We start from the raw sequence: 11,892 nt of genomic DNA on the forward strand, positions 1-11,892 counted from the left end.
CCGGCTATCCCATCCTTTTCGTTTATTAATGTATATGATTTTCCGTTTTAGCTTTTAGTTTCTTAAATTTAGTTTAGCGAGTTAGAGATGGGTAGATGGATTATCGAGGCCAGCGACATAACAAAAAATAGTTGTGGCACACATTATAAAACTTAGTAGCACATACTATATAACTCTAGCAACGTGTTGAATCATCTTTAACCGGTTCAAAACAGTTGATTAATTATCTTGATCTCCACGGCTTGGTCCTCTTCATTGTCCGTATTTAAATGACCCTCTAAATCCTCATGTGATAAACGGATCCTCTCCAGCTCCATTGAAACCTCTCTCATGTTTGGTCGTTTCCTTCCTTTCCGGCTTAGACACCTTCTAGCTAGTTTTGCGACTGCCATCACTTGGTCCAGCTTGCTTTGGTCTTTGATCCGATCATCAATGATGTCAAACCCTCTGTTTTCTTTCATGGCCTCAAGAAAATCAGCTGCCAATCCTCTTCCTTCTTCAGACCGGACACGAGTCAATGGTTTTTCTCCGGTTATGAGCTCCACAAGTACAACCCCAAAACTATAAACATCGCTCTTGTCAGTATATTGGCTTGACAGAAAGTACTCTGGATCCATGTACCCAAAAGTGCCTGCAACTAATGTTGTCAAGTGAGTTTGATCTACTGTTATCGATCTCGAAGTTCCAAAGTCAGACACCTTGGCTCTGTATTTCTCATCCAATAGTATATTAGTAGTTTTGATATCTCTATGGTATATTGGAAAAGATGCTGATGAGTGCATGTATGAAAGGGCTCCAGCAATCTCTATAGCTATGCCAAGACGTACTTCCCAAGTCATGTTGTAATCTTCAGACTCATCATGAAGACGCTTGAACAGATCTCCATTTGGAATATATTCGTAAACAAGGATCGGAACTTCTGTCTCTAGACAACATCCCAAGAGTTTCACAATGTTCCTATGGTTTACCTGCGAGAGAAGTGCGACTTCATTGATGAACTCTTGCATCTTGTCTTCGTCCACAAGTTTCGATCTTTTAACCGCGACGATCCTCCCATCCACCAGCATTCCTTTGTACACCGTGCCTTGACCTCCTTTCCCAAGGACCCTGTTCACGCTGAAGTTATCCGTGGCTTTCTTCAATTCCTTTGAGCTAAAGATCCTCGACATCTCTACGTTCCCGTCTTTCGTGGTGGTTAGTTGTTGTTTCAACAACAAGCCTCCATTACGTTTAAAAAACTTCTTGCTGTGGATGATCTTCCTTCGCTTTTTCACAAGTTTGTACAGCCCCAAGAGTCCTAGGACGAACAACAACACTCCTAGACCTATAAGAACACCTACACCAACGAAGAAAGTAAACTACTTGTAGTAGTCTCGTAGATGCTTACTTTAACTTACCTTGAAGCACAGAGGTCTTTTGAGGCTTGGTTACGATGGGATTGCAGCTATATGATCCAGGCCAGTTCACACAAGTCCTTTCTCCACAAATGTTGTGTCCTTTGCATTCATCTATGTCTACACACATTTTTAATCATACTAATTAATGACTTGATCATAATCAAAGCATGAAAAAAAAAAATTAAGAAGAAACGTTCACTTTTACCTATGCAGCCGTGTTTAACGTATGGGTTCCCTGTGTAGCCATTATTGCAATAACAGTTCCTATAACTCATCCCAGAGAAGTACTGATATTCGCAACCGCATTTATCAAATGAGGTGTAAGAACTGTAACGCGTCATATTTCTACAACCTAAGGGGCTCCTAAAGCGAGAATCCGAAGTATCAAAGTACCATCCTAGCTCTACCAACGCATACCCCAACGAATGAAACTGTTCTGGCGCTGTTACATTCATCGGTGAGTACCTCTTGTTAGTCAAGAAGGCAACTCTGCACCCTTCTCCTCCTGTGACATCTATATTCACACCTATAACTTGTGGACGTTCTAAAGGTATCCTCGCCTGGCAACATCTGAAACCATCGCAGACCGAGTTTGTTACTTGCTGACTACGTTTACTGTCTTGGCAGCTCGATTCACAACCTATGATCTCTGATTCTATATCTGTAAGAGATGTCTTGGCACCGCAACCAACCGCCACGAGACGGTTTTGGTCTGTGAGAAAATATGGACTGCCTCTTCCCGTGACATTCAAAACTGGCGTTGACTTTTCTAGTCCTTGACTAGAGCAGCCCAAAGAAGTCACGGGACCTTTGATGTGAACCGCTCCGTATGGTTTATTACCGTCTGGAAGAGAGATGTTGACCAATTCGGTGTTGATCCGTGAGAGGAACGGTACGGTGGTGTTACAGACAACCTCGTACCAGTTGTTGAGATAGCAGTCTTTCTCGCCTATTCCGAAAGGGAAGGGGATAGAGATTCCTCCACAGGTTCTAATACACGAAGTTGAAGAGTTACCTTCTGAACGTGGAGGTGGTGTTGCTGCTGAGGATGAGCCATTGATGAGCTGCAGAGTTAGGACATAAGCTACAATACATAGAAAGTTGTAAGAAGCTGTCTTCATACTTGTGTTTGATTCCAATCGATATTTTTTTAATGTAGATAAAGAAATCTTTGAGATATCCTAATAAGAAGTCCACTAACGCATTCAAAGAAGTTTGAATATAGACGCGTGAAGTGTTTTCAACCAGAAAAAAGAAGTCAACTCCGTTTGGCCTCTTTCATTTCAATCATTGTACCGTTGACTTTTCCACTTAATGTGTGAACAAGCTTGAACGCTAAACAAACTGATTCTTCAATCTAGGAATATCCCATGAACACTATGGTCTATGGTCTTGTGTTGAGTGTTATCCAAGTATGTGATTCTAGCTTCACAGTCACGGCTTTACTCGTGGGTGCCTAAATAAAACAACACAACGTTCGTTACTAAAAAGTCAAGTTGTCTGAAAGTATTGTTATCACCTATCAGCAAGGAGCTCCAATTTATCTTAGAATTTAGTAATAGACGCTGTAGTCACCAAGCCCGTCTAGCTCAGTTGGTAGAGCGCAAGGCTCTTAACCTTGTGGTCGTGGGTTCGAGCCCCACGGTGGGCGTATTGTTTTTTTTATGTCAGCCAATTGCATTTTTTTTATGTCAGCCCCTACTAACCTTGTCGGTTTTTTCCCCACGGTGGGTGATGTTAGGATGAATCAGTTACAAGAACGATTGTCATCATCGTCCTCGTTATAAACCTGGACCTGTGAAACTCGAATCCTCTCCTGTTCCATAGAGACTTCCCTCATATCATATTACGCCGTTTCTTACCGTTCAAGTTCAAACACCTCCTCGTAAGGTTTGCCGCACCAGTGACTTGTTCCATGTTGCAACTATCTTTGATCCGGGCATCGATAATGTCTAAGAGCTTAGTTTCTTGCATCGCAAGAATGAAATAAGTTGCTTACATTGAAATTCTCTGTGGCTTTCTCCAGTTCTTTCGAGGTGAACACTCTTGTCTTTCTCAACGTTGCCTTCGTTCGAAATCAATTGTTGTTGCAGCAGTAGTCCTCAATTACGCTTATAGAACTTGTTCTTCCACTTATCTCCCTTTGCATTCTGATAACTTATACAACCACCATGCTACGTAATAAAACGATATTGTAATAATACGACAACCCGTAATAAAACGTTTGCAGGTAAAAAAAAAAAAAAAAAAAAAAAAAACGTTTGCAGGTTACGATCCTGCAGGCATTGTTATCTTTCATCAGTAATAAAACAAGTTAAGAATTTGTTTTTAACGAATTGACTTGAAATCTAGGGAGTTCTTCTCCAGCGTATTAATTTGCAGTATTTGATTTGTTTTTCTTGTCATGCGATTAATTATAATTTGTTCATTTTATAAGCGCTAGAAAATAAAATTACAACGCTTAATTAAATATGATCGTTACAACTCATATGATCCATACACTCTCGCAAATAGCACAGGAGGCTCTTGCTTGCTCTATATCACTTTAAGCTCTCTCAGCCATTCGGTGTGGAGCGGACATGGATCAGGTTTCCCTTCTGCAATAGCTTTCTCTGAGAGCGAGTAAAACCAACCATTCCTCCATTTAAACTGCAGTAATCAACAAAAACTAGTTCAGGCACAAGATACTACTACTGGTGCACACATATCGAAAGAGAGTAAATCAATACATACTTCTTTAACAGCGGTTGGGAAATGAGCAACAGCTCGAGAATAAGCGCACAGTCTCTCCACCATATCCTCTTCAAAGGTTAGTCCTTTCTCTGCAGCAGCAGCAGCTGCAAGTTCTTGGATCAGTCTTGACACCTGGATGCAATATGTCAAACCATGATTTTGAATGCTTAAAAACGAAACCAAGGAGTAGAAAGCTTTTGTACTTCATCTCTGTACTCTTTCTCCACCGTGCCCACACTTGCACCTGGGTGACGAGCTCCAACAAGCATAAAGGCGCAAATCCAAATGAGTTTCTCCAACATCTGCTTCTGAAACGATTCTTTGTCAAGAACCTAAACCAAAGAGAACACCATTTAGATCACTGTGCAGTTCTCATAGTAGAAAAAGAAAAAGATATACTTTATGTAACCTTGCAAGAGAGGCCACCAGACTGCAACCTTGCAGCTACAGCAGAAGCCCATTTCCCATAAGCAGCAGTTAGACCTTCCGGGTTAGTGTCAGTCTTTCCATCAACTGGAGGCTCACCAAGCTTTGACACAGCGAAATAAGCCAACACTTGGTCTGTATCACCCAAACCTTTGCTCTCAAACCAAGGCTCCATCATTCCATTTTGGAAGAACACCAAATCTGATTAACCACATATTAACAGTTTAGTACTTAGTTTTGGAGTTTTCACATATTTTTAGAAAAAAAAATTATAATACTGAAATAACCTTATTTTAATACATAATTTACACAAAAATTTATTATATATAATAATTTTCGTAATTAATATGAACAAAATATATAATACACTAGCTATAAAATTACATTACAACACACAAAAACTAACCTATATTTTTTTTGGTAATCAAATATTTTTTGTGAAACAAATAAAAATTTCAGAACTATTGTTTTCTTGGGAACGGAAAGAGCATATAACAAAGTCATGAAACTGAGAGTAAAGTTTAAACCTTTCCATCTAGACTGAGGAGTAGCTTCAAGAACAGCATCAAGATCATCATTCCTCGTACAAACCAAAATGGGTCCTTCGAAATCAACCGGAACCGCTTCTCCTCTCTTCACCAACACGTCATCGCCACTACCCATCTCCTGCAACGCTCTTCCGACTCTTCCTCCGCCTACGATCACAGCAGGAGCCACCTTTTTAGCGGTGGAAGCAGAGGAGGCGGCCATAGCCATTGGCACGACGAGTTTAAGAGATTCAGAGCGACGGGGGAGAGAGAGGCGAGTGGGAATGGAGGAGGAGGAGGAGAGAGCAAACAGAGTGGTGCTGGCTTTAGCCATTGGCGATGATGATAATGGGCTTTTCGGACAAATGTTGTCGGCCTCTCTCTCTCATGGTTTACGTAAACAGTGATGGTTTATTAGCCACTCGATGTTTTGATAGCTTATCTCGGCTTTGGATGACTCATGAATCCAAAACGGCATGACTTTCGGTTTGATATAACGCGAACAGCGAGTAGTGGAGATGAGATGCTCAATCCGGTTAAACCGGTTCAAACCCATCAACAAAAATGTGACAACCGAACTTGTACCAAACCAATCATCACAATTCAGTTCATTGAATTTAACCATAATATGGTTTGAATTTAATCTCTGAAGTCTGCCATCATTCACTTAAAGAATTATTTAATTCTGAAACAATTGCTTGATTTTTTTTTTTGAACACATAAACAATTGCTTGATTCTATGTGAAAAAAAGGTACAAAACTTCTGTTCAAGCTAACAAAAACATTGCCCTATTGTAACCTCTCAATCTAGCAATCAAGTCAAAACAAACCGAAACTCATCCTGCATGTCTAGACACCATCAGTCTATTCTAGGCTACCTTCAAATGCTTGTCTTTCCTGAGGAAAAACATCAAAATCAAGGAGACAATTTGTCCAACAATGTAGCCTCCTATAGCTCCATAACACACACATATAGGCCACTCCTGTTTAGAAGAACAACAATATAAAGATTAATTCTCAACCGCAATGACCAAGAAGAACAAGAACCACTCTCTTGGATATATATCGGGGAAAAAGAGATATTACCTGCCATGGCCTTTCCCAGTCGAGCGGCATGGGCCAAGCTCCAAACCATCCTCCAATAATTGCTCCATAAGCTGGAATAAAGATCATATATTCTACATTTCCACTTGGTCTACAGGAGACAAAAAAAACACGAATTAGGAACAGAAATTAGTGTGAATTATCGTAAAAAAAAGGTAAAATATATAAGGTACTTCATCGAAGCGAATACACGATGCCAATCTGTCCATGACGCACCAAAAACTGCAGTGGCTGGTACAAACTATGGAATACAAAATTATTAGAGACAATCAATCAAAGGTTTGTTCCAAACTATATATGCGCAGTATCAACATTATTGTTTTTTTTCCAAGTCATAGGAAGCAGCAGAAAGAGGCAGCCTACCGTGAAAACAGACATTAGAAAGGACCAGTGAACTGTTCTTAGTAGATATCTGCATGTGATGAGAGGCAAATAATGATGTCAGCATTCGCTCTATGTCTAGAAGGGTGATGACAATCAAAATGAAGGAGCCTAATTTGTAAAAGTAAAAGTCCACAGACTACAAACAATATATCCACAAAAAGAAACAAGAATTTGGTGAAACATTACTGCATTCCAATAGGTGCGCCCAAAGAAATTGCTCCCAAAGCATTCAGAAAAGCGCCTGTCAATCAAACAAAAAACAAAGGGATTGAAGCACTCACAAGTCACAATAGAAGGATACTATAAACAGAAAACTAAGCAGATTCCGATCCTTCTTAGGTCTTGACTAAAAAGAAAAGCTAACATATATTGCTTTTGTTCTTGTATTCCAAATGAATGAAAAAGTTGAAAAGAAAAGAAAAGAAATACTAACCAGAAATGAGTCCTAATATGCTTCGCCCAATAGCTCTAAAACACTGGAAAGCAATTAGGAAACAAGTAAGGAGACAAGAAACCAAACGCATTGTGCCCCCTTTCTTCTCTATATAAAGCAAAACTATTTCTTAAGCGTGAAACATTAGAAGAAAGGAAGCATTTTTTTAGTAAAACTGCAAAATTGCGTGAGCAAAAGTCAGCTTCTTTAACTAAACTCACCGAACATTTCTCTGGGGCATTCCGTAAAAGGCTGAAGATGATTACTACAACCGGAAACTCAATACTCTGAAAGCTTAACATCCAAAAAGTACAAAGCTACAATCAACACTTGAGCAGTAGAAAACCAGTGCAAATGAAATTTACCCAGAGTAGAAACATAGTGAGAGGTGGATCAGAGACGAGATCCGCGGAGAATTTGTTCCGGGCCACCCAGAATCCGACGGCCAGAAACAATCCAGTAATCAAATAAACGAAAACTGCCGCTAGAGCTGATATCGAACCATCGTTAGGTACACCAATGGAGGTATCTAACTTCTTCTTCTTCTTAGCCTCGTTCATGGCTTTCCCCTTCTCTTCTTCGCGATCAGAACGAGTGAAGACGACGTAAAAGAACTTTTTTTTTAATTTAAATATGGGCTTGAATGTAAATAAGCATAACGGGCCTTATGGGCCTAATATCTATTTCGGGGGAGGCAGACTATTGAATGGATTGAAGGAAACCAGCTTGCGGAAGTTGATGAGTTTGAGTATAAGTTGAAAGAGCTGGAGGGTGTTTGTTTGTAAGTTGTAACCCAATCATCTCATCTCAAAGATGTATCAGGCTGGTGTTGGTGCTGGAGGTCCAAAGATAGAAGAGGTTGATTAGAGCGGTGGAGAGTGAGAAAAGGAAAGTGGTCTAGTATGGACCATTGGCAAGTCTTTATTTGTATTGTGTGTCTTTTAAGTGTGGATACGTGTTCAGTGTAATGGAACCAATAAAATCAGTTTAGTTGTATGCGTCACTCTCGTTCACAAAGGTAATTATAAAAAATCGGTGAATCTTCTTTTCTTGTTGGATATGTTTTTGTCCAGAAAAAGAACAAAGAAAAGTATCTACAATCCTTCACTATTCATTTCAGAACATGTTCTGTCTTGGTCCCACTCACACACATATATACTACATACACACATTTGGCTTCGGAACAGTTGCAGCAAATCCACCAAAGCTCAGATCAGCAATGGAGAGAGGATGTATTGCATTGTTCATCTTCTTCCTCTTTGTCCTCTGCTTCCCCATCTCATCAGATTCCCAGAAGCTCAGTTCATCAATAAGCTTACACGACCAAGAACAAGCCCATGGTGCTCTATATATTAATATTGTTTCTCTTACGATTATTGCCAAACGTATTTACTACTCACTCTTCTGTCTCTTCCCTTGTATGGCAGAGGTTACAATCAAAGACATAAAACGAGAAGAAGATAAGAGCATCGACATCTTCCGGGTAGGGGTAGGAGCTCGTGGAGTTACAGGTGGAAGGGGTGGAGGCCGGAAAGCGTCTCCAAAACGTAACGCCGCCATTGACCACCGGCCACTGTTGTTCTTCTCCACCACCTCCGTTCTCTTCACCGGGTTTATAATGCTTTCACTCACATGTCAATAAGAATTATCATGTTGTGCCTAACTTGAGAGTTTAACATTTGTTATTTGGGTTATTGTAAACTTTGAACTCTTACCACATCTTATATAGAATGACAATACAGACACCATTTGGCATGAATTATAAACAGTGCCTTATCTTTCTCGAGCATGCTTTTAACAGGCCAGTTCTTCCAATAGTATAATTCAGGCTACTATTTCTACAAATTAGAGACCACGAGAGTAAATGTTTCCCTCAGCACAAAGAACGATCTCTTTTCCATTGGTCGAACGTGGAATTCACAACAAAACTAATGGCTAAACAGAGCTTTTTGTACTTGAAACTAGAAGAAACCTCTTCCAAGAAGCAGAAGAAACAAAAGACTAATCTTACTTAGTCCATCAAAAACGCTCCGCTGCAATACCTGATAAAATCCCAACACACATTTTTTCAGAAAGTCATAAATTTGTTACCAAGTATATAGTTCGCAAGTACAAAAATTGTTACCAGTTGCTGAATCTTCCAACAGCGTCTGTGGCATCAAGAAGAGTGTCACTGGCTTTCTCCAAAGCCATGTAAAGCTCTTTATCTCTACTCACACGGGCGATCACCCACGCGTTGTTCTTAGCTCTTATGCATATCTCCAAGTCTCTCTCCTGCCTTTTCGCACGGCTCTTTTCTAAATCCACTTCTTCTCTGAGCTTGTTTAGTGCAAGTAGAGACTCCTACTTTTTTGAAATAGTTTTGAGTCCAAGGCCTCGTCTTAATCTCAGCTAAGTAACTCATAATGTGAAAGACGTTACCTTAGCAAGTGTTGCTACTTTTCCTGAAGGAGAAGCTCTGGAAACTTCTAGGTCAGTATCAACTACCAAGTAACGGTAACCCTTAACATGATAAGCATTCTCACCTCCCCACCCCCTTGAGATCTTCTCTTCAATTTTCATAATCCTCAGCGATGCCTGAAAAAGAGATATTGTGTTATATCAGAAGACACCAGAAAAGAGTCCAAAAGAAAGATCAATGGGCGATGTGCTAACCTGTTCAATAACTTGATGTTTCACGGCTGACACGCTTAAACCTCCATTGAGAACGGCAGTTGTAGGTAAGAGAAGAAGTAAGGTGAGACTTTTATACTGATAAGCGAGGAGATACACTCTTTCTTGCCTCTGCTGAAGCCAGACTATAGGGATGGCAGAATCAGGTGAACCACCAGTCTCTAAACCCCAAACATCAGTTACGAGAAAACCATCTTTCCCTTTTTTCCACTTATCATTTTGTAGTGGCCTAATAACATGATGCTGGGAATCAATTGAACCGGAAGTAGAAGAGGTTTCAGATGAACCAGTCCCCTTACGTAGATAAGACCAGGAACTGGCGTCAGAGGATAGTAGAGCTTGTGAGGTCAACCTCATTACAGCAAATGTAAACAAATTGGTGGTATCATCAGGTGAGAGAGTAGTTGAAACCAACAGATCTTGAAATAAGATCATAGAGTGGCATTGTAAGTTCCCAGCGCATGAGTCTAGTACTTGAACAAGAGACTGTACATCCCAAAAAATGCTCGTCAAATACCAATATATTATGTAAGTGATTAAAGCCTTAATAGATATGGAGAAACAAACCTGAACTTCAAGTGCAGTGTCCCTTGCTAGAGTAAGCATTTGAACGGTTCCACGCTCACTCAAAGTAGTTTCACGGAAATTAGGTAGCTGAAGTTTCTTCCCAACAAAAAGATCTGCCCGAAAGAGAAAACCTTTGCATAAGCTATTTTACACACGAAGAACCAACTTGTCACAATCAAAAGCAAGGGCATTCGAGACAGCAACTTCAAAGCATTTTTACCACAGCACCAGTCTTCTGAGCGAGACCGCTTTTGAAATGCTGGCATTTAGTGACACAAAGTGAATTGAAGCTGGGAAGCAGAACAAAGAACAGTGAACAATATAAATGTGCTAAATTTGGGTGAGAGTTGCTTACTGCTTAAGTAGTCTGTAATGAAGGGATACAACTGTGCTCGGGTAAGCCCTCCTGTTGGTTCTTTTTCGAGTAAAGCTCTAACTGACCCGTGAAACATCACAAAGAGTGAGTGCACTTCTTTAAGCATTCCCCTGAGTGCATCAATCCTCCATATAGCTCCTGTATCCTTATTTTTCTCCACAACCTGCCAATGTCTCTAGATCAGATTTTGTTCATTGACTAAACACTACATTCGACGAATCGCTCATTAAAAGATAAAAGAGTGTCTTACCATCACCATCCAGATATCAGTTTCGGCCTCAAAGAAAACATGAGAATGCCTTTCTGCTTCTATAACCTCACAAGCTGCCTCAGGAGAGAAAAGTCTGCATTTATACTCACAAGATTCATACATACTCATATCAACTAACGCAAACCAAATCAAGAAGAGAGTGTATCAATCAGCTGACCTAGTAAAAGTAATAAGACCTTCACTGAGGCCGGTAACTGATAGCTGCGTGGAGACGTCAAGCTCAGGAGGATGAAAGAAGAGAATCTTGTCAAGCTCCTGACCTTCGGTTTGGCCTCTCCTCAAATCAAAGACGCAAAGGCGGAGACTTTCATCACCGGAGCTCATGGAGGCCATTTCCCCGTAAGCTTCTACGAGCTCATCAACACTATACCATACAATTCAAGGTACGCCTCAGAAATTTTTATAATCAATTAAAGGTTTCAACTTTCAAAGGCACATTGGTGATTCAAACCCCAAAAGAAGAATCCTAACACGAATTGACTACCTTGAAGATGTGAAGTCGGTGTATTGCGATAGTTAAAGCGATGGGAGGGAGATTCTGATAAGGAAAGAGTTGACTTTTTGTAAAGAAGATAAATGCGAGAAGGAGATAAAAGAAGATGATTAAAGGTGAGGAGGAAGATTAAGCAGATTCCAGAGACGCTGTCTACACTCTACAATGGAGTTTTTCAAAGTTACATAGCAAAAATGAAAGAGACAAGAGTCCAACTAAGCCCAAACAAGCCCATCTAAGCCCAAATAAGTCGGTTAATAAGCCCAGACAAGAGTTCGCGGTGAATTTGATTGGTGTAAATTAGTTAATAGTCGGTTAGGTTAGCATTCCGGTTAAAAACTGTCAGAACCAGTCGATCTCGAATCACTTTCCCCCGCCCACATTTGTTATTTCCCAAGAGTTTAAGAGAGATTGTAAAAATAGGCATCTATTAAGGCCCATTAACTTTAATGGAATTTAATTAACCTTATTGATAAATTAGAAATAATAATTTTCTTTGAATTTTTTT

General features: G+C 40.1%; 5 protein-coding genes and 1 non-coding gene across 9 annotated transcripts; 2 read left to right on the forward strand and 4 right to left on the reverse strand.

Annotated features, from left to right (window-relative positions):
- Positions 1-118: 118 nt before the first annotated feature.
- Positions 119-2,571, reverse strand: LOC103842863 (wall-associated receptor kinase-like 6). 2 transcript variants are annotated; one of them, XM_009119532.3, is made up of 3 exons: positions 1,603-2,571; positions 1,398-1,514; positions 119-1,297 (listed from the first exon to the last, which is right to left on the reverse strand). In XM_009119532.3, exons 1-3 carry the CDS (start codon positions 2,516-2,518, stop codon positions 207-209), a joined length of 2,124 nt encoding a protein of 707 aa, XP_009117780.1. In that variant the 5' UTR covers positions 2,519-2,571; the 3' UTR covers positions 119-206. The 2 variants fall into 2 exon arrangements, with proteins under 2 accessions (XP_009117780.1, XP_009117779.1); XM_009119531.3 differs by having other exon boundaries at positions 119-1,336.
- A 404-nt stretch (positions 2,572-2,975) lies between these two features.
- On the forward strand, positions 2,976-3,048 carry TRNAK-CUU. The gene has a single exon. It is a non-coding gene; the product is annotated as a tRNA-Lys (tRNA).
- A 759-nt stretch (positions 3,049-3,807) lies between these two features.
- LOC103842866 lies at positions 3,808-5,495 on the reverse strand. Its single transcript, XM_009119533.3, has 5 exons — positions 5,084-5,495; positions 4,540-4,757; positions 4,334-4,462; positions 4,131-4,262; positions 3,808-4,046 (listed from the first exon to the last, which is right to left on the reverse strand). Exons 1-5 carry the CDS (start codon positions 5,415-5,417, stop codon positions 3,933-3,935), a joined length of 927 nt encoding a protein of 308 aa, XP_009117781.1. The 5' UTR covers positions 5,418-5,495; the 3' UTR covers positions 3,808-3,932.
- Positions 5,496-5,745: 250 nt separating this feature from the next.
- On the reverse strand, positions 5,746-7,616 carry LOC103842867 (phosphatidylinositol-glycan biosynthesis class F protein). Its single transcript, XM_009119534.3, has 8 exons — positions 7,370-7,616; positions 7,226-7,291; positions 7,005-7,047; positions 6,758-6,812; positions 6,551-6,599; positions 6,361-6,428; positions 6,170-6,278; positions 5,746-6,066 (listed from the first exon to the last, which is right to left on the reverse strand). Exons 1-8 carry the CDS (start codon positions 7,562-7,564, stop codon positions 5,953-5,955), a joined length of 699 nt encoding a protein of 232 aa, XP_009117782.1. The 5' UTR covers positions 7,565-7,616; the 3' UTR covers positions 5,746-5,952.
- A 157-nt stretch (positions 7,617-7,773) lies between these two features.
- Positions 7,774-8,763, forward strand: LOC103842869. 2 transcript variants are annotated; one of them, XR_004450843.1, is made up of 3 exons: positions 7,774-8,022; positions 8,125-8,344; positions 8,432-8,763. XR_004450843.1 is itself a non-coding variant. In XM_033278789.1 (2 exons), the coding sequence occupies exons 1-2, from the start codon at positions 8,128-8,130 to the stop codon at positions 8,644-8,646; spliced, it is 432 nt and encodes a 143-aa protein (XP_033134680.1). In that variant the 5' UTR covers positions 8,074-8,127; the 3' UTR covers positions 8,647-8,759. The 2 variants fall into 2 exon arrangements, 1 of the variants encoding a protein (XP_033134680.1); XM_033278789.1 differs by lacking the exon at positions 7,774-8,022 and having other exon boundaries at positions 8,074-8,344; positions 8,432-8,759.
- On the reverse strand, positions 8,760-11,557 carry LOC103842868 (vacuolar fusion protein CCZ1 homolog A). 2 transcript variants are annotated; one of them, XM_009119536.3, is made up of 10 exons: positions 11,376-11,557; positions 11,049-11,255; positions 10,871-10,964; positions 10,600-10,783; positions 10,465-10,503; positions 10,245-10,357; positions 9,660-10,163; positions 9,426-9,581; positions 9,130-9,347; positions 8,760-9,046 (listed from the first exon to the last, which is right to left on the reverse strand). In XM_009119536.3, exons 2-10 carry the CDS (start codon positions 11,222-11,224, stop codon positions 9,016-9,018), a joined length of 1,515 nt encoding a protein of 504 aa, XP_009117784.1. In that variant the 5' UTR covers positions 11,225-11,255; positions 11,376-11,557; the 3' UTR covers positions 8,760-9,015. The 2 variants fall into 2 exon arrangements, with proteins under 2 accessions (XP_009117784.1, XP_009117785.1); XM_009119537.3 differs by lacking the exon at positions 10,465-10,503.
- Positions 11,558-11,892: the final 335 nt, after the last annotated feature.

Source organism: Brassica rapa, chromosome A09, assembly GCF_000309985.2.
Source record: "Brassica rapa cultivar Chiifu-401-42 chromosome A09, CAAS_Brap_v3.01, whole genome shotgun sequence".
NCBI classification, from domain to species: Eukaryota; Viridiplantae; Streptophyta; class Magnoliopsida; order Brassicales; family Brassicaceae; genus Brassica; species Brassica rapa.